This window comes from Barbus barbus (genome assembly GCF_936440315.1).
Source record: "Barbus barbus genome assembly, chromosome: 49".
Classification (NCBI taxonomy): Eukaryota; Metazoa; Chordata; class Actinopteri; order Cypriniformes; family Cyprinidae; genus Barbus; species Barbus barbus.
In genome coordinates, this window is record NC_136727.1 from 11,096,974 (window position 1) to 11,123,045 (window position 26,072).

The 26,072-nt window shown below is 36.5% G+C and overlaps 1 protein-coding gene across 1 annotated transcript in view; it reads left to right on the top strand.

Moving 5' to 3' along the window:
* The first annotated feature begins 250 nt into the window (after positions 1-250).
* Positions 251-26,072, top strand: part of LOC306867588 (fibroblast growth factor 22-like) — a 34,840-nt gene continuing 9,018 nt past the window's right edge. Inside the window, exon 1 of the mRNA XM_079413338.1 lies at positions 251-1,190. Within this exon, the coding sequence (XP_079269464.1) occupies positions 854-1,190 (337 nt within the window). The 5' untranslated portion in view covers positions 251-853. The remainder of the gene's footprint in view (positions 1,191-26,072) is intronic.

Genomic DNA, 26,072 nt, shown 5'->3' on the forward strand with positions numbered 1-26,072 from the left:
GATGCTGTAAATCACTTGTGATGGCAACAGTTTATTTTGGTTCAGGGCGGGATGTAAGGTGATATGGCACATCTGAGGATGATCAGTTTCCTGAAGGGAAATGAATGACAGTACAATAAAAGGTAAACAATTTTGAGAGTGACATTCCCTTAAAGTGATTATGAATAATCGAGGCCCCACCCATCTCCTCTCAGTCCCCCAGATGCAAGCCCTGCCCTGAATAAAATGCAGGAAAGGACTGAGCCACCCCACCAAAGAGCAGGCAGACAGCAAGGCACAGAGAGTGAGAGAGAGACACCCATTTACAGCTTTACTGCCTTGTTGAGTCCGTCAGACTTACTCTCACTGCCACCTCTGTCTTATCCTCTCCCTCTCTTTCTCTTGGTAGTCTTTTTGAATCTTTCTCTTACACAGACATACAGGCAATCATTTAAATACACTCATTCAACTCACAGGCACGGGTCAGGCAGTCTCACATTTCACCTTGCTCTGCCCCTGGCTGAGAGGAGAGAGCCCTGCAAGGTGCAGCCATCACACAGGACACAGGATCCCGCAACTCTTATCAGCTTGGACTGAGGGACCTGGATGCTCCAGGACAATCTAACAAGATCAAGACATTTATTTGGGATGGAATTGCAAAGTTCTCATTCGTCATTCTGAAGAGCAAGACCAACAGATAGCTGGTTAAAAGACTAAAGTTATACACTTGAGTTTGAAATTGGTCACTCTGGATTTTTTTTACTCTCTCTTCCCATGTTCCTGCTTACGGTTTCTGCGTGAGGCAGAGTGCCCTGCGAAGACCAGCATCATGCCGACTACTTGTGCAAGGTGCACCTTGGGAGTCTGACCCATCATGTGCAAATGGACACCTACTACCGCTGGTCTCCACTCCGACCTCACCTTTGCCGGCTCAGCCCTCCCTTCTTATCCTTTTCCCTTTTTATGCCTGTCCCTGCTCTTTCTGGCTTGCTCTTCTCTTGGAGGTTGCCCACCTGCACTGGGGCATGACCCCCTTCATGCGCTGGCACAGGGCACAAACTGCTCGTGGACACTAGAGCGGCACACGCGCAGCTACAACCACCTCGAGGGTGACGTCCGCCTTCGACGCCTCTATTCCGCCAACAAGTTCTTTCTCTGCATCGACAAGACAGGCAAGGTGGATGGCACCCGTCGTAAGAATTACCCTGACAGTGAGTAGACGCCCCGTGTTTGTCTCCATTCATGTGTCCCTGCAGAAAGGGAGTGGGGCTCATTTGGTTTTTATGATCTTCCATCGACTCTCTTATCACTTGTGGTTTATGGCTCTTTTATTCTTTTGCTCGTAGGGTCAGACTTTTATAAGTATGTACAAAAGTGTTTCTTGGTAGGATTTGTAATATGCAAAACACAAATAATGCCTCAAAAAAAAAAAAAAAACATAAAAAGTAATAATTGATACTTTATCTCCCATAATTGCAACTTTATATCTCCTAATTGCAACTTCATATCTTATAATTGCGACTTCATATCTCACAATGTGACTATTTTTTGTTACTTGTGACTTCTTGTTATTGTGACTTTATGTCCCACTTTGTCGATTGCTTGTTTTATTTTTTACTCAGAGGTAGAAACTGACTTCTTTATTGAAATTAGGGTTAAGCAGTGGAATTTAACTTAAAACTAAAAAGCAAATCCTTCAGTTTTAATCAGAAAATATAAACACAACTATAAATTTAATCAGCAGTTAAGTTTCAAATTCTCATGCAAGTTCAACATGTATTCAACATAGAATCTTAAAATGCTCTGTACACTGTCAGAAAAGTTATACCTTTAGGGGTATAACAGCTTGTCACTGGTTCGGTACCATTAAAGGGATGATGACGTTTTACTTCTATAAGGTGTAAATTTGTAGTTCAGAGTATAAATGTACCTTTAAGGTTCTACTATGAACTGTTTATGAATAAATAAGGTACAAAGATGTCCCTTTAAGGGTAGTGCCTCAGTGGAGAACTGTTGTGCCCATAAAGGTATAACTTTTTCACATTTTTTCTTAGAGTGTTTTTATATAATTTGATGCTTTAATATTTTAGCCTGGATATTTGATTAGCATTTAATTTTGAAATAGCAGGTGCATTTGTTCTTTAGAAACCCTACAGTGATAAATCAACAAGATGTTTCTTACAAATCACTTTTCCCCTGCCTCCCAGTTTGATCCCACTTTTCCAGCTGGAGTTTTACTCTATGTCATCCTGTGTCAGGGTTCAGCAGGACTTTCTGTTTGTTTGAATTTGGGATTTAACTGGTCTGGGTCATGGAGATCACAGTGGGTTGACCAAGGCTGTTGTGTAAGTGTGTGTTATTGCAAAAGAGTGTGAGTCAGACTTTTTTCCAGGCAAGTTGGTTTAACTGCTCTGCCACTGTGCAGATCGTAACTGTTGCATTACATTTGTTTACAAGTTTCTGCTCTCCACGGCTGTCTCAGGTCAGCTTTGATGCTTGTGCTTGGTACAGCTGGGTGAAATTGTACAACTCTCAGAAGCAATTTGCTTGCACATTTACTTACCATCCTCTTATTTCCTTTCCCTGAATTAAGGTCCTTTTTTAGCAAAGAGGGTCCCCTTTACAGAAAGGTATCCTGCATTTATTAGCCTTGCAGAATTTCCCAGTTTTGCCTTTCCTTGCCTTCTTTTTCCCTCCAGGGTTCACATTAGTAGAGGAAATTTTAGATTTTCACAAAAAGGCCTTTTTCATAATTCAGCAAATTCAGAATCAGAACAGTTTTTTTGCATTGATTTTGTTAGTGTTGCTTTGCTGCTGTCCACCTTGTCCTCTGCATAGCCCTCAGCGTCCATCAACACTGCTGCGTTGCCCAAACAGCCCTGCACTGACTCTCCCTCTCACTTTTTCCAACTCCCGCTCCCAAACTCTCAGGTGCAAAAACAGTTAGAATTAGTCAACGGGTCCTTGGCTAATTGAGGTAGGAAAATATTGTATCAATCCCAGTGAACTGAAGACCGGAACAGCTGAGAGAAGAGGCTTCGATCCAAAGGACTGAAAAAGAGATTGAGAGGTAAAAGTATGTTGGGAACATTATTGCATTTGTGCAAGTGCCTATAAAATTGGAAATTAAATTTAAATGCATATTCAGCAGTAAAATGAACTAATATTACCAACAGTAACATCTATAAAAGGTTAACATTAGTGCTGTCTACCATTCAATTTTTTTTTTTTTCACATTTCATATTTTTCTGTAATTAATTAAAAAGAATGTGACTAAACGCATATTAATATATTTGTGTTGTCTCATTTTCACACTGAACTTCCAAATTAATATAGAAACAACATAAAGATGGTATATTTTAAATATGTGTTTAATGGCATCTTTTTAATAGCCTATTATTAATGAAGTATCATTGATAAAAATAATGTTACTGTTGTCTCTATTAAAGCCATTTGTTCCCTTTAATTTTAGCCATTAATTATAGCCATTTAATATTACAGTATAATTGAAATGTTATGATACTATTTTTAACATTTAAAAGGCTTTGAAAAATATAACAACTTTTCTAAGTGAGCTTATAACAATCTTCAGCTAAACTATAAATTGTATGCATAAGCGATATTGATTATACTTTATTCGAGCTACAAAAGTTAATCAGCAAGCAGAGCAGTCAAGTGATTTCTCTTTTTCTTTAGTTCTTTGATTTACATCAATCACAGACTGCAGCAGGTTTCACATTAAAAGCAGCGCTGTTTCTTTAATAAAACCTGATGCACATGACGCGGATGTGACACATATCCAATTTTATTCCAACTCTTTACGGTCATGTAGGATTTTATAACTAATTTAAGACCGTGTTTATGAGGTAACTCGCGTTAAAAACACGTATTTTTACATCATTGTATGTGGTTTTGTTTGAAGCGGCTCAGTTTATGAGTACAGCCAAACGCGCAGATTTTCAAACTATACTTCCTGCTTTGATAAAAATCTTTGTCCAGTGTCGGTGCTATTTCTCGCCAGAGGTTATGACCGATAACCAGTGTTGTGCAAGTTACTTCCAAACTGTAATACATTACAGATTACTTGTTACTGTTATTTAAAAGTAATTCCTTACCTTACAATATTACTGTCTCAGAATTGTAATGCGTTACATGACTCCTGTATTACTTTTGAGTTACTTTCACCAAAATATCTACAGAAGTAGAACTAAACATTCTAAAATGACAAAATGTACTAGAGCCCTGCCCTAATGGCAAAGTGTTTATATTTCGTTCTGGCTTTTCATTAAGTTCATTCAGAAAAAACGTTTGGAGCATTTTTTGTTCATTAAATAAGTTTTTTCTTTCTTAAAGTAACGACAAAGCGTCAGACCGGCAGGCTGATCATAGCTTGTTTGATCAATTTAGCCTTCTCAAATCATCACGACTTACCATTTTTTTTCAATGGAAACAATTTACGCTGTAATTTTTCCTCGTAAAGGTAAGAGTAATACATCATTCGTAACTGTAAAGGGTCTACTTTTATTTGTGTGCACTAACAATATCAACAAAACGTCGTGCTTTTATCTTGAACAGGAGCGCTTCACAAAGATGAACCGAAATACAGCGAATACATGCCTCACAGACATGATAAATATATCTATAGAAAGCTTTAAATTATTACTTAACGAAATAAATAAAAACGAAAACAAAAACTCTTTAATATAATCGTTATCCGTGAAGATGCACTTCTCTCTAAAGGCGCAGCTAACGAGGAAATGGCGAATTCTTACTATTTCCCCCGGACACATTCATGGTAGTTTTGCTTTATTGCGTGTATTTGAATGCAGATCTCTTCAGCTGTGCTGACGGCTCGCTGCTACGGGACACTAAACACAGTCGAGCCGCTCTTGACAGTCACGGCAGCACGGACTCATGTTATTTCCATAAATAAAAAATAAATAAAAAATTGGGCTAAAAGTGTGTTGTAATGCAAGCATTACTGAACATGTACAGAGTAAAATATTACTGAAAATTGATTAGTAATGCCTTACACTACTGCGTTACAGCAAAAAGTAATCCGTTACTGTAATGCATTACTTTTGTAATGCATTACTCCCAACACTGCCGATAACACTGTCTTTAAACTTGTTTAAACTAACGTTAGAATTGTGGATATCTCTTAATCTGGTCTCTGGTAGATTGTTATTGCGTCTCTCCCTTTTCTTTTTGGCCGGTCCGGGCCAGTGTTGCCACCTTGTGGACAAACTAATTAGTGCAAGAACAATTCAAGGCATACTTTTCCTCGGTCCGGATGAAGATGATTGGCGGGCCGGATTGGGCCCGCGGGCCGCCAATTGAATAGCCCTGCTCTATAGAGAAATGAGCATGTTTGGAAGAATGCTCAAGTTTTATTTGTTAGCAAAATAATTTTAGATAGCACTGCTTGAGCCAGGATAAAATTAAGTACCCTGACCTGGAGGAAATGGCTTGCATAATTGTGCAAGTGATTTCAGAGCGTAATCGGCCACAAACTAGCCTTGCTTTGGCTCCTATTCCGGAAACTTGTTTTTGACCAGGTACTGAATAGAACGCAGCACTTTGAGGTTTCAGGATTCAAAGTAGATCGATGTCAATCAGCTACAATAAGATTCTCATCGTTCACAGTTAGTGGCCGCATAATGCAAACTAGGCAAGCTTATTTGACTATAATTTCGCAGTTGGAGGTGAGTGCAAATGGAGGGTTGTAGTAGTGCCTGGCAGCGCTGGCAGGTCCTGACAAGGCTTACTGGCTGATGGCACTACAAAAACAGACACAATCCCCATCCCTTAACTAGCAACTATTCTGCTGTTGCATGAGCTTGACATTGAAGGGAGCAGTCAAGAAAAAAATATATATTAAAAGTCAATTTCATGGTTTAACAAGCCTCTCAAAAAAATTTGGTTAGTGGCAAATCATCTACATCAGTGCTTCTCAAAGTCCGGACTCCGGTCCGGATCCGGATCCGGACCCGGAGGGAATTCAATCCGGACCCGCTTCTATTTCATATTTCAAGAACACTAATAATTATATTTCCTACTTTGATAAACGCACGTTAAACTTGTAAATCCTTTGTTTATTTATTCTTATTTTTTTATGTGTTTTTGGAGAAGGTCCGAAATTGCAGGCGAGATATTGAAACTTTTCCTTCATTTGTTGTCATCGTGACATCCAGTGAGCGTATGACGTTTGACATAATCGGGCGACATTTCACCGCTAATATCTTTATTTTTTTGTTTTGTTTTGCTATCACTTATATTATGGCAATTTGTCTTATAGCAGTGCCCAGTGTATACATTTATTTGTGGTGGCTTGTCACAATATCAAAACTGACCGCTACAAATAGATTTTCCAAAAGGCTTATACTTCGTTGAATAAACTGAGCACTGCGCGTTTCAAAAATAAAATGCTGCGTGGGTGTTTTTATATGAATGTATCTTTTAAAAGAACCGTCCGTTTTCTTCAGAAAAGCTTTGATGCCAATTTTCATTTGGTCTTTCCTGTAATGGCTGATAAAGTAGCGCTTATTTGATTACAGTCGTTACCGGGGAAACAGCTATATATCACGCTCCAACAGCGCCTCCTGCTGGCAGAGAATCAACTTGCATTTGCTAGTCTGCGGGAAACACTGGTGTCTGTCAGCAAACATAAACAAAAAAGCATGCTTCAGAACTGTTTTGAGAAGGTGCTTAAGTTTTGAGCCATGTATTATTACTATGAATTAGGCTACTACTACTACTCTTACTATCTTGTGCCCTGCAATAACCATTTACGCAAACTCTCTTTTGATATAAAAGGAAAAAAAGAGAAAATCGGCCCAAAAAATCAGCATCATATATCGGCCATAGGCTGCCCTGATTTCTAAATATCGGCATTGGCCAGAGAAAAAAACATTATAGGTCGACTTCTACTGCTGACACTTAAATTAATTGTTTTGCCACTTTTGCACTTGTTATTAAAGTATTTTGAATGCAAAGGAACCTTTTTTTTTAAATGAGTGTTTATTTGTTATATGTTATGTATGTTTATTAAAAACATGTTTTGTAATAACCAATTGTTCCGGACCTTTGACACTGATGAAAATTCAGATTTGGACCTTTGAATGTCGACTTTGAGAACCCCTGATCTACATTAACGTTTACAATTTATATCTTGCTTGAATCTCCCATGAATGGACATTTGCTTTGCTCACATAATGGTGTAGTTTCAGCATTTATCAGCAAGGACTAACAAGCTAACCAACCAAACTTTGTGGAGACCCATGTGAGAACCGAACCTTATGAGATCCACCTGCTATAAATATTTGCCTTCAATTTAACATCTAAGCCTGTTTTGCTATAGTGAAGCTGTCCATGAACTCAATGTCAGTTTTCTTCAAATATGTTTTTCTAACAAGTAACAAATGTAGTAATGTAGTCTTACAAGTAAAACTAGTACTTTAACACATTAGAAAAATATAAATCTCATAATTCCAAGGTAAAGACTGTAACCATTAACCACCACTTGATGGGTGGTGAGTGAGAAAGTATACAAATCTTAACCCAATGTTTCTGTCTATACTTATCTTAGCTAAGGTTGTTTTCTTTAACAGTTTTTGAATTGTAGGTGCTTCTAAAATATTGCTGGCTGACAAAACCAGCTTAGTTCTTTTTTCCCCTTAACATTTGGCTTTAAAAAGAGCACTGTTGAAGTCTACGGCGTATGTGGTTGAGGACATCAAATGCTTGACTTGAGTCCAGGCAACAACACTGCGCTTAAGGAAATAAAGTCATGCAACAGGCATAATCAGAAAAGTCACTTTTGCTAAAATATGGCCATTTTGCAGTTTGCCAGGCCTTTTCCTCCATCTCCCATTTTCTCTCGCTCTCCTTCTTCCATTTCAGCTGTATTTACAAGAGTTGTGTCATGCTTACCAAGTTTCCCCTCACTTTTCTGCATCTTGCTTTAGATGTTACCGTTTTCCCTTGCCGTGATTTCATAGGTGTGTTGAGCTTGGACCCGAGTCACGGGAAGAAAATCATCCACCCGTTCTGAATATATTGTGGAATTATTTAAAACATATTTCAAAAAGAAAGACTGTCAGTTCATAGACACCTAGAGGCCACAGAAGAGAGATTGTGCACGACTGAATGCTGGTGCATAAATTCCTGTAGAATCATGGGAGGTTAAAATAAATTCACAGTGTAATATTTATCATTGTATCAGATCGGCATATGTGTTATAATTTACGGTCAAATATTTTACAGTGTGAGAATTTCGAAGAATTATCAACAGCTGAATTTAGAAAATGGATTAACAGTCCTCCAGAAGTATCGAAATTATATGCGACAGTAAAGTACATAAGGAATGTACTCTACTAAGGACCTTTCATAAGTGTAGTAGTGAAGTAGTAGTGAAGCACCTGGTCTGTGACAATTTTAAGTGGTAAGGGCACATGGGTGCTAGGTGATTCCAGACGCTTCTGGAAAGTCTGGGAACGTTGCTTACATTTAGCCTGTGGGGGCCTCTTGGAGATTTTGGTGCCAGGAAAAAAAAAAGAAAATGCTACAAATCCTGCCTTTTTAATCCTTCCGATGGACTGAGAAAATGCTTGAAATCCCTCTCTTGCCAGGTGTTTTTGTCCCTGAGAAGGTGAAAAGAAAAAAAAAACAGAAACAGAAACTGACACACACTCTGAGAGTTGCAGAGCTAAAATGTCCCAATTTTTCTAACCTATTCTTTTTCCAAAGGCCAGTTTTGATGTCATGAATGGATGAAAAGACGCACCATAACTAGTTGTGTGCAGCTAGGTGCAAAGAAGAGCTGAGTAAAACTAAAAGCCTTTGCCAACTAATGTATTACAAGTGTTAATCTACAACTAAAACATCTACCTGCCTTTTAGCAAATCAGGTAGGCCTGGCGAACATTACTTAAAAGCTTATAATGTTCATGCTAGTCATCATGTACATTTGCAATTTACCGTTGTTCACCAAATTTTTGCTGGGAATCCATGCGATCATGAATTTTATATGAGGCTGAAAGATTTCTCCATGCAGATTTTGTAACAAAACAGTCGAATTGGCAATACTGACCTACAGAAACCTGCTTGGTTTGAAAGTGGCTTCTGTGTAAGCTGTATATATCATTACACTACTGACAATAGACCTTAGACAATAGACCTAAAATTTTGCACCTTTACAACAGGTTTTTGTGAAGTCAATCCGTCTAAATGTACATGACAACATGTATTCAAATATTTGAGGATTAAATATCCCCTTCTTTCATGCGCACCACTCCAAGGTCACCTGTAGTCTGATTAATGTTTATAGAGTCTAGACGAAGATGAGCTTTGCATTATCCCAACTTCGCAAAATCCAACTGGCATAATTTAATTTACATTGAAACACTTATGTGACATTTTAAAATGACTAATTATTTATTTTGCCTGACAGAAATCAAACTTTTATAGCACATAACTTATTTATTGAGTCACACAGAATGTCAGTTTGAATCTAGTGATCTCTGATGATCACAAAAACGGCTAACGATAACAACATAAAAATGTGCCTACTCTTGCGATGACTCAACTAATGCAATATATATTTACATTTAAAGGTTGATCGCTCTATATACCCAGTGGTGCAATTACTGACAGGCAGTCTCACAGTTCAGAAGGTATTGCTCATATTCTCTCATTTTCGCTAGCCAAACGGTAAAACGTGCCCGAGGCCATTTTTTCCTGAATGAGAAGTCATTAGCACTGTTATTATTATTATAACTTTTTGTGAGGGATGTAAAACAAGTATTAATTAGATCAGTTGGGAACCCCACAGCTTGGCTAACTCATGCAGTACCATATGCTGACTAACATCTGCCAAAGCCAACACAGTCCACCTCTCTTGGCTCTGGGGCGAAATTAAACAGACAGACAGACTTGGTCTCATTGTGACTGGGTTCAGGCACTAGGCAACGGTGAATTAAAACACCCTCTTGGGATTGTAGTCGCTCTGAATTGACCTTTTGATTAAAGCTGTTCACCTTCGAGCATATGCTAACCCAGAGAGTGTATCTTAGAGACTCTGAGCGACTACTGTGGGATTCCCTTGCATGCATTAATCACAATTTGAGATTTACACATTCTTCGCCTGTCATGTTATATTATGGTAACATTAATATCTAAAACTGCCATTTTGGGATAAATATCAGTGGTCGAAATGCAGGCTTATTAAACTGATTTCTCTTAGTCTGAAATGGTAAACAGGAATGCTGGCTTCTGCTGTACACCTCCCACTGGGTTTTCTTCTTGACCTAAATTGATACTAATTTGTCTATTTATAATGATACATCAATAATTCAAAGTGAACAGGATAGTCCCTTAAGTGTTACGAGCTCAAGTTTCTAATCAGGCCTAAAATCTTAGGAAACTCCTTATAAAATATATTTTGATAAGAATGTGACACACCCAGTGCACGCCTTTATGCTCTTATACAGCTGACTTGTAAAAAAAAAAAAAAAAGTAATAAAATAAGGCTGAGTCACAAAAACAGGGCCATAGGATTCATATGACTACCGTTGAAAGGCTTTTATCACATAATCTAAAGTACTTTCTAACATAGATGCTTCATTTTTTATTGTGCTTTGCAGGTAGTAATGTGACAACAGATTTGGCAACTTTTGGTTTATAAAACCCCATCATATAAAATTTTATTTAAATATGAAACTATGATCAGGTTTGTAATGTCTTATGTTTGGAAGGGTGTAGCAAAATTTGCAACCGGCATAATCATAGCTATAAACCGATTTACGTATGTAAAACAACAATATAAAACAGTATAAAGCAAACATCCATATCACCATAGTAGCATAGTTTAACACCACCGTTCAAAAGTTTGAGATTAGTAAAAATATTTTTTAAAGGAATTGTGAAAAAGAAACTTTTTCAGCAAGGATGCATTAAATTGATTAAAAGTGACAATAAATACATTTATAATGTTACAAAATATTTATATTTCAAATAAACTTTGTATTTATCAAATATTTCTGAAAAAAGTATCACAGTTAACAAAAATATTAAGCAGCACAGTTTTCCACATTGATAATAATAAGAAATGTTTCTTGAGCTCCAAATCAGCATATTAGAATGATTTCTGAAGCTTTGCCATCATAGAAATAAATTCACATTTTATATAGTATATTCAAACAGAAAAGTTATTTCAAATTATTATAAATATAATTATATTTCACAATATGATCATGTTTTAGTCTATTTTTGATCAAATAAATTCAACCTTGTTGAGCATAAGACTTTGTTTTTGAAACTTTTCTTTCAAAAACTTTATGAAAATCCTACGGACCCTATACATTTGAACAATAGTGTGTATTGCAGTAATACATTAAGGCTTATCAGCTTTCTTTTATGTGATTAAACAGTACAATTCTCTGCTCAGCTTTCAATCAGAACCAGATGATTCAGAAATTCTTTCCATACCTTATCATAAGTTAGCTTGTTTGCACGAAATCAGACATAGGACAACAACAAAAGACAGGCCTCTGCGAAGGCCAACTATATGTGCTGAATGGGCAAACAGCTTTATCTCGTCACCCAAACCAAAGACATAAAGTAATTATGATGTGCTGAAATGTGCTGTCCTAAACTGGCATATAAGGTCCATTCAGTCCATTCAGCACAATGAGTCATAAGCACATATAGGAACTGTCCCAACTGGATGTATGTGTATGTTTGTTCACTAGGTAGCTGTTAATAATGACAAGTTATATAGCCTCTATGATTTGATTTGGCTATTAAAACTTGAATCAGTTTTCAGGAGCAAGTGAAGTGATAATAAAGATTTACAAAACATCACAGTTGGCTTCTTCGTTGCTGGTTCACTCTAACTTCCACCAACCTTTGGCAAGCAGCCTACATCTGTAACCACTACGCCACTAGGCATAATCATTAAGAAGCTGTCAGGATTGATACATTATGTCAATTTCCTGACGTATTTTTCTTTTTGTCTTACCCCATCACCCCAGTTGTGATTTACATATACTTAACTTTAAAAGGGCCGCAAATTTTCCCACACACTCTTCAAGATCTGTTTAGTTTCCTGTGTGGCCAATTAGCTGAAACAACATTTTCAGGATGTATGTTGTCTGTAAATTTTGTGATCCTTCATCCGCAGGTTTACACATAGCAGAGCATACTGTATGTTTATGCATTTATTCTTCTTTATGCATGTCTAATCATAGCCAGACCTCATCTTATGAATCAGTTCTGTACAAAAATGCTTTACTTTTCTGTTTGACCTAAATGTTATTGCAACCAACTAAATACAGGGCAACCAGTGTAGTCCGATTCATGAACAAATGACTGACTTCACTAAAGAGTTGATCGTACCAGTTACTGAATCAGTATTTGACTTACTTACTGAACTGCAAGTTTAATGGTTTTCAGTGATCGAATTTAGGTTTCATCACCTTTATATAAAGGTAGTGTGATCCAGCAATGGAGAAGCCAACTGCGAGGTCTAATTTGTATCATAAATTTTAATAGACAAATCAAATACATATAGTGTATATATTTATAATGTCTACATTTCACTGCAGTACACTGATAAAAAAATGGTCTTGAAACTATTTTCACTCAGAAATTTGTAGTAAATTTCAAAGAAAGTAGAAAGACTGAATATAATATATACTATATTCTTGTAATATATACTCCAAAAATGTACTTTCAAAAAATATTTTTAGAGTGTAGATATAAAATATCAAATCAAGTGGCATATGCAAACAAATGATGCTATAGATTTTCTTAGCACTAACTTAGATTTTGTGAGCTTTTTTAAATCTTAACCACGGATGTTTAAAGTTAGTTCCTCTCAAGTTCACACAGGTGTCCTAGCACAAAAATACCAATGTAGTTATTAATTATATTAATATTAAACATATTCCACAAAGTTTGACAGCCAGAAAAACTTTTTGTCTGAATTTTAAACAATACATTTACATTTTATATTCTCATTTTGTGGTTTGATTTTATTTGAAAATAATGTCATATATAGAACTTAACATCAACTGTTAAAAGTCTGCAGCACTGTAACACATGGGGAGATGTCTTCACTCTCTATGTTGCTGATTTCAGTTGCACAGTTTCAGGTCAGCTCCGATCAGAAAGTACCAGACCAAGGTTGAGTGGGCATGGGCCAAAAATCCCCCATGGAGGATAGTGTTAAGGTCAAGGCCTCTCTCACTAGCTGAGTGATTTGACAGATCTGACAAGAAGCTGATGGCCCCTTTGTGCTGCCTGTCAGCTTCCAGTTCAGTCCGTCTCATTTCAGTGCTTTGAAACACAGAGCGAGCTCCAGCCATGGAAAACATCCTGCTCCGGATTGACCTAGTGGAACTCCTTGGGCCAGATTAACTAAACAGGGGAATTTAGTGTGAGACCACAATCCCATAAACGCACAGATGGAAGTGGAAAGTTCTGAGGGAGATCTATTGACAATGCGCAAATTAAAGAACACATATGCAGACAGCACATTTCTATAATGAACAATGCAAGCAACCAAGAGCAGCGCAAATTAGTGTAGGGTCGCAAACAAGCATATTACAAAACACAAGTGCAAATTGGGTAAAGACATGCTTTTGGGGTGTTAAATTATGCCACAAATATCAGTATACTGTCTACCACAAGCCATTTCATTTAAATACTCTCCTCCCATAAATTTAGCGTCTGATAGGGAAACTACTACAAATGCATGTCAGCCGCAAAAATATCTAATCTCATCGCTAGTTTCACTGCGTGTCTTTAGTAAATCCTGACAAGTTTTTTAATGCCAAAAGAGGGTTTGCGCTGGTGTAAATCTGGCCCTTTTTCTAGGCTTGGACAGCCATTTTTCAAGTACTACCTTCTCTTCTGTTGTCACCACAGCACAACCTTTGTAATTCCATTGCTATTTTTAGGTTAAGTACTTTGTCTAATGAGAGTAAAACGGGTGATGTAATTGATTTGTGTGCTAGATTATGGTAATTGTTCTGTGTGACAGCAAGTATTAAACCCTGTGGACTCGCACAGTTTCTGGAGAAGTTCAACCACAGCTTTGTTTGAATGAACCATGCATGTATTTTCAACGATGAGGTAGTATGCTCTCGTCCCCAAGCTTGTTTTTAGTCAGGACAATTGCATCTGCATTTTGGCAGGCGGACGGTTCTCCTCTCATGCAACTTCGTGCAATTAACCACATTTCAACAATGACCTCAGCCTTAATCCTGGGCCTTTTGATAGTGCTGGCTGCAGAAAACAACAGAAGCCTTGAGTCACAAAATAGCCCTTGAATCTGCTTGTAACTATCCGAACAGGCCATTGATGGCTACCCGCTTGCTGGCAAAGGAAGTAATGCATGATTTGGAGGCATTGCTGCACACCCTCTCCTTGATTAAAGAAAAGCCCATTTATAGGGGTCTGCTTTCTTTCCGTGCCACCTCGCGCCTTTTAGTACCTCATAAGACCAGACACACCAGACCATGTCTTCGTTAACCTCTTGCGCCTTCACAGTCCTCACGACAGAGGAACCGCTTGCCCTCCGGCATGCTAAAACTCTTAGTGGGTGGGTGATTGTCTGCTAGTTTTTCCAATGAGGAAAAATGCTAGCAAGGGAACCATCCTGAGGGTTCAGTTTCACATACGAACGAAGCCAGATATGTACTATTCAGCTTTTAGGAGCAATAGAAATCAGTCTTGTTGAAGGTCTGGCCACTAGTTTGCGACCACAAGTTTACAGCAACCTTACAGCGAAACAAGGTAAATAGAAGGAAACCTGCATAATATATTAAGACATATTCAGAGAATGTATCTTTAATATGAGTAAATTTGATCTTATTGCACTGGCAAATTTGTTCTTCTTGTTTTAAGTGTAAACCAGCTAAAAACAAGTGAAATCTGCCAGTGCAGAAAGACAAAATACACTCTAAAAAACAAGCCTATAGGCCTGTTCACACTAAGATGAATGTCCCGTGCAAAAATCTGATGCGATAAACATTTTAATTTGAACTTATGTTAATAAATCTGCTCAGACCAACACAATCATTTGCAAGGTATAGGGCCAGTTTTACTAACAGCTTGCGCCAGCACAAACCGTCTTTTGGTGTTAAAATAGAATAGTCATGTTTTACTAAAGATGCGCAGTGACGAATTAGCACTGAAAAGGCGTGGACACAGTTATTTTGCGCCTGACCTTATTGAATATGCATTTGTAGGAGTTTCCCTTTCAGATGCAAAATTTATGGGAGGAAAGTATTCAAATGAATCACACAATGAGATTTACAGACGTTTGCACTTGTATGCGCCATTATTTAACGCCCCAAAAAAGTATGTCTTAAACTATTTTGCGCTTGAAATGGCTGCAATTATTGTTGCTAAGACTAGGCACCGCAGAGAGTGCGTGGTAGAAGGGAGAGGAATTTTTCCACACGTATTAATTTATTTGGAATGCCAGCAGAACACATTATCCGAACATATACTTTGCCAAGCCATGTTATTTTTAATTTGCTTCAGGAAATAAAAGATGACTTGGAACCCTCAACTAGGAGTCACGCAATACCAGGTCTATCAAAACTTCATGCAACCCTTTATTTTTTGGCCTCCGGTTCTTTTCAACGTTCTGTGGCTTCTTTATTTCTTAATTCTTTATTTTTGACTACGCTAATTTGTGCTGCACTTGGTATATTGCTTTGGACGATATATAAATGACATGTTGCGACTGTGTTCTTTATTTTGCGCATTGTTAGTAAATCACCCGGAGAAATTCCCACACCCATCGGCGCTGTTTTGGAAATGCGCTCTCGCGCTAATTTGCCCTGTCTATAAAGCTGGCCCATAATGTATTACACATTGCGAAGAAAATGGCTTAACCAATAAGATGTGCTGAAAAATCTGAATGGTTCTTTGAAATTATCTAAAATTTTTGACAAGGAAAGTTGCACTTGTGTACTGGGGTAACCAGAGTATTTCTGCTTGTTTAGTTAAAAACAACAACAACACATTTTTGATTATTGGCCATTATAATTATTGTCTTATCTGTCTTACTCAGAGTTTGTAATATTGATGCATATAGTGCCGCCAATATACAGATTTTAAAATAAATTGAAGATAGCAACAACTACTGTACATTAACACCTTTTTGTCTTACAAGAAACACCTTAGAAAAAAAAACCTCCAAGTGCATTGGATCCTCTTTTTTTTACAACTTTATTGGTATAAGCATCAACTTCACAGCTAATTTTGTGGTGAGCAGATTAAATAAACTGCCATACTTGAAGTGTCTCGGTTTACCCTTTGTGGGTCATACAAGGAATACATTGTACAATCTGGGACATTCTTGTTTTAGGGGTTGATGATGTAATTTGGCCTCTGACCCTGTATCCATTGACTCTGGAAGTGGGCTCCTTATCTGGGACAGTAATTGACTAATGAAAGACTTCCTCTGCCTTGTGAGAATCTCTTATCGCAGTGCCGAAAGCAAGGTCTCATTTCTAAATCTTGATAGCATTGTTTTAAACACAATTATACCATACACAAAACAATTAGCTGTTCGTCTCTGATCAGTTGATGAATATATGTATACAGACTTAAAATGTGCAACTGCAAATGTAACTGTAAAATGTTGAATTTGAGTAAAATAAGGCCATGCAATTTGACTACAAATCCAAGATCAATATGCACCAATGTGCTCAGTATTTTAACATGTGTCTTTTTTATGTGTCTTTCAACCTTTTAGTCAAGAACTTCAAGGGTTTCCAAACATGAAACCCTTCTACATATCAGGAGAACCGGTCAGTGATAGAAAGTGTCGTCTGTAAATTTAGACAAGGCAGACGAATTGACAGAAAGAGACTTGGGGCCCTGGCTAAGTCTTTCATTGTCCCCTGCTCTCCTTCCTGGCCTCTGTGCCTCTCACCTAGGCCGTCTCTCTGTGTGCGGGGGGTAATGGGATACCTGTCACTGGCTCTAATGGCCTTTGAAGGACCTGGCTAATCCCCAGAGCTTGCATTCAGCGAGCCATAAAAGCGAAACGAGGCCAAGGGCAGGCCCCTGAAACTGTAACAGCTCTGAATTGTGCGAGAGGGAACATCACCCAAGTGTGCAACCCTGGCAAATGAGTGTGATAATGGACTCTCAACTGAGTTCAAGTGCCTTGATGGCTGTGGTTCAAATTTGCACGACCTCACTTGCTGGCAAAATAACATCTGAATGGCTTCCGTGTTGGTGCCACCAAGGGATGTACATTAATTTGGTTCTGTATCGGTTATCGACCGATATTAAAGACTTGTTGATCACTATCGGTCCATATTGGATGTTTAATTTGGCATATTTAGAACCCTATTTTTTTATATTTGGATTACTTTTGCAGTCATCTAGTGTTCACTTAAAGTTCATCTTTACAAACAATAATAATTTTAATAAAAACAGTTCTAATGTTTAGCAAATCTCATCAATGAAAATCCATTTTATATTCATATTCATTGGTATAATTTTGTATAATTTACCATTAAATAGTTGATTTTAGTATTTACTCATTAAAACAAAATAGTATAGAATATTAATTTGGGCAATTTATCGTATATCAGCTATATCATGAAAAATTATCGGCTTATCAGTATTAGTCTGTATTTGTCATATCGGCATCCCTAGTGCCTCTAATTATACAGATTTTAAAATAAAAATATAAAATGAAAATAGCACCTTTTAATTAAACCTTTTATTCTTACCAAAACAACTTAGAAAAAGAAATAAACTTCCAAATGCATTAAATCTGTATTTTGTATCCTTTGTGTTGGAACAACTGTATTGGTATAAGTATATATATTTATTGGTATTGGTATAAGTATCAACTTCAGGCTAAGTGTTCTGCTTGGCATTTGGGGTAAAATTCTGCAGATCAGTTTCAGTATTAAGGATAAATGACGTTTTCCAACCATGACAACTCTGGTGCATAGAATAGAATATTGTTTTCAAGTTTCCAGCTTGAGTGAAAATGACATGCTCTTATTATACTAGAGCCCTATGAAACACATGGCGAGAAGTAAAGAGCAAGTCTGAAACAGATGTTTCACATTAAAGCCAATGGACATTTATGAGACTGGACAGTAAATGCTTGGCAGAGTTATTTAACTTCAACTTGTGTGACACGGTCAAAAATCTTTTCATTTGATTTTATTTTTAAAACATGGTGCAGATTTCATCACCTTTTATATGAACTATAATAGTTCCCATTTGCTTTTGTTCATACTGTCTGAAATATGTCAATATTACAATCCATATTATAAATCAATAAATAAGTGCATGTATATCATCTATTATATAGCAACATTTTAACCTTTTAATTTATCTGTATCACTAATATTGGTTACATACTCATTTACTTGAAGTAAATAAAAAAAAACACCAATAATTCGAAATTTAATAGCACTGTTAAATTTAATCTTTAGCACATATCTAAATGAACCTTCATTATTTTTAATTATAAGTATTTTATTACTTGTGATCCCAAAATCCACTTTTGATCCACGATTGATTTCAGTGTTTTATTTCAGATTTATTTAGACTACATAGAAAAGACTTTGACTATAGACTGTATAGAAAACTTCTTAAGGAGGTCTAATTATTTTGGAAAAAAAGTGTTTATAAATTGGAAAAAAAGCATTGGTGATGGTTCTCTGCTCTTGTGTAGCAACTGTACCAAGGCTGCAGTGCATCTTGTTCAGGCTTATTATTTCTGAAGAATCTATTTAACGACCAATTTAATTGTGAAAAAGAGCATGTTTACCTCACACGCAGGCCTCTGGTGCAATGGATAGCAGACTAATAGGATGAGAAAGACTGATGTTATCAAAGCCAGCGTAGTTTAACACACACCACCCCACCCCCTGGAGATGGCAAGAATGTGGGAACGAAGAGAGAAATCAGGCCAGGCAAAGAATTGCCCCAGCCACGTCCTTTCTTTGCACTCATGTTGTTTCTTTCATCCCTTTCTTTTTACTACTTTCACAGTCCGGACGGACCCAAATGCAAGCGAGTACATCTGAACAAACATTGTCCTGCTTATAAATGGAAAAAAAAAACGGTGTATTTTTCATTATATTTTATGTGCTGCTTGCGTTTCTTCATCCACCCAAAACAATATTTTATTTTATTTTTATACACTCCAGGCAAGACATTTCAAACTATTTTGATATTCTGTAACTAATAACAGGACATTCAGACATTTCTAAGTGTGACTAAAATGTCCAAGCCATATATTTTAGGTGCCACCATATATATTACATATAGCTAAGGCCAACCAAGGGGCCATATGTGTCTCAAAATAACTAGTTTGTTTGAACTTAAAATTGCTTGTGAATTAATCAGCACTGTGTAACATTCAGTTTAATAGTTAAAATCAATGGACATGCAGATGGACTCTGTTTAGTGCCGAAATGTCTTGCTTTTTTCTACACATTCAGCTTAGACGGAGCATTGGAAACTGGTATAATAAACAGCTCAGCTGTACACATTTATTACATCAATAACAACCATAAGTTACGTTTATGGCTGTGTAGGGTGTCATGGGATCTAAATAAGACAGGAGAATCATTACTATAGGCTGAAACGCCTAGACAGACTTACGTAATTTGAATAATATACAGGAATATGAAGCCAAGGTGGAAAGTTGCACTAAATATTGGAGCATAGACAGCTATATTAGTATACTAGGACAGAACTACTGAGGTTACAGGGTCATTTTCACAGTCCGACATTATATGTAGTGTATATGTGCAGTGTGTAGGTATAGGTGGTATGTTTTAGAATTTAGAAGAGGTTTATGTGTGTAGAGAAGATGTGTGTCATAGCTTGTAGCCTTTGGAGACTTCATAGAATTATGAAGCATGTCCAGAAACTCATGCTGGAACTCCTCTGCTGCTCTCTGGAATATTTTCAGGATCATTCAGCTGTTAATTAGCTCATAAATTAAACGACCCATGCACAAGCCATTCATGCATACAAGTGAAGTCGTTTGACCACACCTATGGTCAATGTGAAGCTGCATCTCAGTCATGCCAGGAGTTGTAAAATGGTAGTTATTGCCATTAACATTAATTTTTGCATTAAATCCATTATGAAATGAGCCGAGCCCAACAGAACACCCAAAAACATTCTTAGACTTACATCCCAAGAGGGCACAAAATTATACAGTGAACAAAATATTAAACAATTATTAAATTGCATAAAAAACATTTCCATTTAAATAAATGTTGCTCTTTTGAACTTTTTTTTCATCAAAGAATCCTGATAAAAATGTATAATTGTTTCCAATAAAATATTAAGCAGCACAACTGTTTTCAGCATTGATAATAAAAAATACAAATCCATTTTGAGCATAAATCAGCATATTAGAATGATTTCTGAAGGATCATGTAAAACTACTGAAAATTGGGATTTTCCATCACAAGAATAAACAATATTCTTAACTATATATTAGAACAGCTATTTGAAATCACAATAATATTGTACAATTTTCCTGTTTTTACAGATTTTTTGATCCATTATTCAATAATTAATATATTATTGCATAATGGACTTCTTTCAAAAACATTTTTAAAAAATGACATCAAACTTCTGAGCGGTAGCATATATAATTTTTTATATATAATTCTACACATCTGCCACCATTTGTGGAATTTAATTTAATTTTTTATTATAGTTATGTAATCCGATTACTTTTTCAAGTAACTAGTAAAGTAACACATTACTTTTAAATTTACAAGTTTACTTTTATTTGAGTTACTTTTTCAAATAAGTAATGCAGGTTGATTTGTTTTCTCGTTTATTCACTGACAGCTCTCCTGTCCCGTGTTGAGATAAATTGGGAATGAGGTTAAAGGTAGAGGCACTTTCTTGTTTGAGGCTTATTAGTTTCACTTTTGGTGTGAAAGGGCTTTTACAGTTGCCAAAAAGTAACTTCCCCAAGACTGACCATCAGATGATAACCTTTTTCCCCAGGGCACCAGCGTACTGTGAAAATACGATTTTGAGTGTAACACGGTCCAAATGTAGGGCAGAGAGGTTTCCCGCACACTTGAAACTCAAGCTGTTTAAAGCAGCTGTGACTGGGGTGGGCTCACGGCCTGTATGCTCATCCCACACACATAGGCCTCGAGTTCATTCGGCTCAAGAGCACCTAGGAGGAGGCTGATCTGATCAAAGGTGCTGGTCACGGCCATTAGGCGCAGCAATAAGGACCCAGCATGAAAAGGTTGTGATCTGAAAAGGGTTAGGAAAGAAAAGGAGAAAAAACAACATCAGGACCCTCTAAAGGAAGAAAGCAAACTGTGAAAAAATTGAAAAGGTACGTCAATCAACTACAAGCACCCAGTTGGACACAAGAGATTCCCAGGCTTTCACCCGAAAGGGCGACAGGCCAGAGAGGGCTGCTGGAGGGGGCAACCTGGGAAATTAAAGACCCTCTTTAAAAAGCACGTAAGGGAGGGGGTTTGCCAGAGAAACTTAGCTCCATCTTTCACCCTGTCGACCCCCTCCTTCTCTTTTAATTGATGTGGGTAGAACTTTGCTCTATGTGACAAAAGCCGGGTCATTAATGAGACCTTGTCAGCTTCCAAATCTCAGGTAGGTAACAAAGGCCTATTGGGAGCAAAGGGCCAGTTGAAGGAAACATAATTTTAGGAACCTCCTGACCTCCGCCCTGGCTTTCCTTATTACCAGCATCTACATCCCGCGTTCTCCACCAACTCCTCCTTCTGCTCCTCTCACCCGACGATAATTCTGACAAAGGAATTGCTTTGAGAGCTCCTTCCTGCTTTTTTTTTTCTTAAATGATTTGCTTTCAACGTCAAAAAGGACTGAATGATCTGAAGATGGGCTCACTTCCAGAAAGTAAAGGGTGGGAGATTAAGGCAAAAGTGAAAGAGTAAAAAGGCTGTTCAAAGGGCTTTCAGAAGTTACATGTGAGATGGGAAGAATGGGTAGTCTACACTTGACTAAGTCTGTAGAAATGAGGATTTTGCTTGTAATGGTTCAAGCAGCTTATTGCCAGCTCCGGGCCAAAACATGTCAAAGGTCAAGAGAGTTTGCCGAAGATGTGATGAAAACAAACTCGATGCAGTTTCTTCGAAATTATTTTCACCTATCAAACTCATTGTCATCCCTAATAATTCGTTCATTAACTCTTGTTCTTTGTTGAAAATCCTTTACCTAATTTGGTGTTCCTCGTCAAAAACGATCTCAGTTTTTGAGTGGAAAATGTTCAGAGGTCAGTTCAATGAGGCCTACAATCAGTCAGTTCTAAATAGAAATACAAAACTTGTGCTAACTGAATAAAAACAAGATGATTTAAACAAATATTTATGAATAGTATAGCATAATGAGAGATTTACAATATTTTTTTTGTATACTGGTCCTGGAACACCAAAAATGTCACATGGTGGGGACAAAAAAATATATATTTTTTTCCCACAGGTTTTCAGTTGCCTTGTGTGAGCAATGTTTTAGTCCAATGTGATAACATAAACTAGCCTTTTTGGAGAAAAGAAAATCTTCTGGTATTCAAATGATGGTAGAATGGGATTTTTTTCTATTTCTTTTTTAGAAAGATATGGTTTTAGCGCATTAAATAAAGCACTAATACCAGTTCTTTATTCAGGAGGTCTTAATGACTTTCACAGCTAAATTGGTCATGACTCACACCTTTGAGCAGCTAATAATGAAAATTAGAAGTAAAAGCACTTACTTCAGACACCGGTGTTTTTCATTTGACTGGACCGTTCCTCATAAACTCAATGTGAGCTCCAATCATCTTGGAGACTGGCCGGATGTCTTATAAGCTGTTTGCACGCGTCCGTCACCAAAGCTACCTTGCTAGTAAACACGACAAGTACATAACATTGGCTTTCAAAGGAAAGACATTAGAGATTGAGGTCGCAGCTGTATACCTGAGAGAACTATCAGCGCGTCTTCATGATGAAGGGCTACATTATCCACTTAATTTTATGAAGAAAGACATTACTTAATTTACATATGTACTGTTACAAGAAAAAGTAACATGTCACTTTCTTTTGCCTGTCAGCTGTTGCCCTATTATTGTTTCCTTTATATTAATTTAAAAATTGTAATATATTATTTTAGTCTTTTTTTAATTACTTTTACTGCATTTTCTAGGTTGCAATACATTTAAATTTAATTTATGCATATGACAGATGCCTTTTAAAGTATATTTATTGAATGTATTGTTAGTTGATTTGGAAAAATGCATCTGCCAAATGCATAAATGTATTGTAAATGTAATTACATATTTTAAAATAAAAAATAAATAAAAAAGCCAGAAGAATAATAAATAGGGTAAACATAGCTATTAAGCTCACCAAAATCTACATTGAGACAGTTTTAGTGCACAAGATGTTGGCTTCAGTACAAAAAGTTATGTTAAAATAAAATATTAATCTCTCACACAAAAATATAAAATTTTATTTTAAATGACAAAAGCATTTCAATTAAGATATACATCATTAAATTCAAAAAGTCTGGCTGTGCTTAATGTGTACATTTTTGTACCCTTTAAGCACACCCCTGCTCCCATTAAGCTCACATCATGTTTTATTAAAACATCTTGTTTATTTTAAGAAATTTTTTAAAGAATAATTGTAAAATTATATATTTTTGAAGGTACAAAGTTAATCACAAAAAAACAGAACACTAGAATCAAGCAACAAGGCATTCAAGTCGATCAGTTATATATTCATAATGAAGTGTCATTTAAGCACATTGCAACATCTAGACTAGTCCACGTTCAGCTAAGTAACACATTCAAAAACCAAATAAAACAAATCAATAAAACATTTAATTCATGGGGATGAACAAAGAAATTAGCCTCATTATGAAATGAAACTAGCCTCTATAGTCTCTTAAGGCTGGAAATCACTACACGATTTTCCCCCCGATTTTCCACCAATTTACAGTCTGGAAAAGTTGATGCTAGTTGGCAAAGATCAGAGCCAGTCTGCAGATTTGAGTTGACTGAATCCATAGAAAATCGATTAACTTAACTTAAAGTGACAACCATCAGTTTATATGTAAAGTCTGTTTATGAAGAATTTACATAGACGTTCAATGTGGAAGAGCTTAAAGAGAGCACACTGAGCTTAATTGGAGCAGCAACTATTTTTTATAAATTTCATGTAATATCTATTAAAATGCCAGGATTTTCTTAAATAGTCTAGGTCAGTGGTTCCCAACGTTTTTTTCAGGGGACCGCTATTTTAACAATACATTTTTTCACCGATTTTTCTCTTTGCGTTTTGTTGTTTTATTAACGTTAAAGGAATAGTTCCCCCAAAAATAAAAATTCTGTCATCTGTCTGTCAATTCTGTCATGATGATTTATTTTTATACCATCATTTACTCAAAAGTTGTTTTAAACCTGAGTTTATTTCTTCTGCTGAACATATTTTGAAGAACATGCTATTTTGAAGAACGTGGAAAACCAAACAGTTGCTGGTCCACAGTGACTTCCATATGATTTTTTCCTACTATCAAATTCAATGTGGACCAGCAACTGTTTGATTACCCTCATTCTTCAAAATATCTTCTTTTGTGTTCAGCACAAGAAATTAATAGAGGTTTGGGACAACATGTGAGTGAGTAAATAATGACACATGGAGACTCAGATGTCAGTGTGGTTGACTTGAAATTACAGGAGGTATATAGTAACAAACATCAATTGGTTAAGACATCAAGTAGGATAATAAATATTTTTTTCTTTTTATAATCTGATCTCATAAATGGAAGTGTGCTTAATGGTTACGTGAGCTTAATAGGTACGTTTACCCTATATTATAAAAAGCATTTAAATAAATAAATAAAATGAGAGTTAACCACAAAATACATATGAACAATAATGAATGATAGAAGTTTTTTATATAGTGATATTAAATTTCTGCAGTATTTTCTGTTTTATCAGTTACAGTGATTTAATTTCCAATTTCCATCAGAAATAGCTTACACCCAGGGATGTTATTCTATGCTATTCTGTTGTCCAAGTCTTTCTGATAGAACACAGTATTTTTTATCATAATAAAACGTGTAATTCAACAAGTACATTAATCCCAGGAAGTGTCACAAAGTTACAGACGATAATTAGTCTATGAGTTTAAACTGGAAGAGATGGCTGTTGAGAAATAGCTACACCTGCTCAAACCTGACCGCGAGGGTTTACTCAGTCACAGCTGAAAAGCTTTAACCAGAATCCCAAACCCAAGTTCTTCGGTCTGCCACCTGCAACACATGTGTTCAACAAATCTGCCTTCCTGTGTTTTTTTGTGTTCATTTCCCAACTGGCACTAGGTCAACATCTCATTCAGCACCTCAATGTGCTACAGTGTTTACAGTCCTTGTCCAAAGCCAACAGCTGATTTGTCTGCACCATTTCCCCTTGCAGTATTATAGAGAGGCACCCAGCTGACAGCAAATGGTTTGCAGCGTTTTGTCTTTTTTTCTTTTAAGCTGCTTTTTATGAGCCTTAAAACTCATGGATACTCTCAACAGATAACATCAGACAATATGAAGTATGTTATGTAATGGCGAGGAATGCTCTCAAAAAGCAATCAATTTTTTTTTCACAGGACAGTCTCAGGTCATCTCCAAAACAATCTGCTCTATTGTCATGACAATGGTCCAGCCTCCATTTTAGAGCAAAAACAGCAATAGAAGTATCTAGCATGATGGATATCCAAACATAATCAATCTGAAACCAAACTACCAGATCATTAGAAAAATGTATTAAAAAAAATTAAGAGTCGAATAGGTGAAATGCATTTTTGACTATTGATTTCATTGATTCATTCTTGGTATATTCCAGAACATGGAACACTCCTGACTTAATTAAGCGTTGGGAAACGTTACTTTTCATAAATATTGCATTATAAAAACAAAATTACATTACATTAAATTGATATGTATATGGTAAGTACATTTTCTCATTGTTAGCTGATTTAAGGGCCAAAACATGCAAGGCAGAGGAGAGGAATGGAAAAAACAACAACTTAAGAT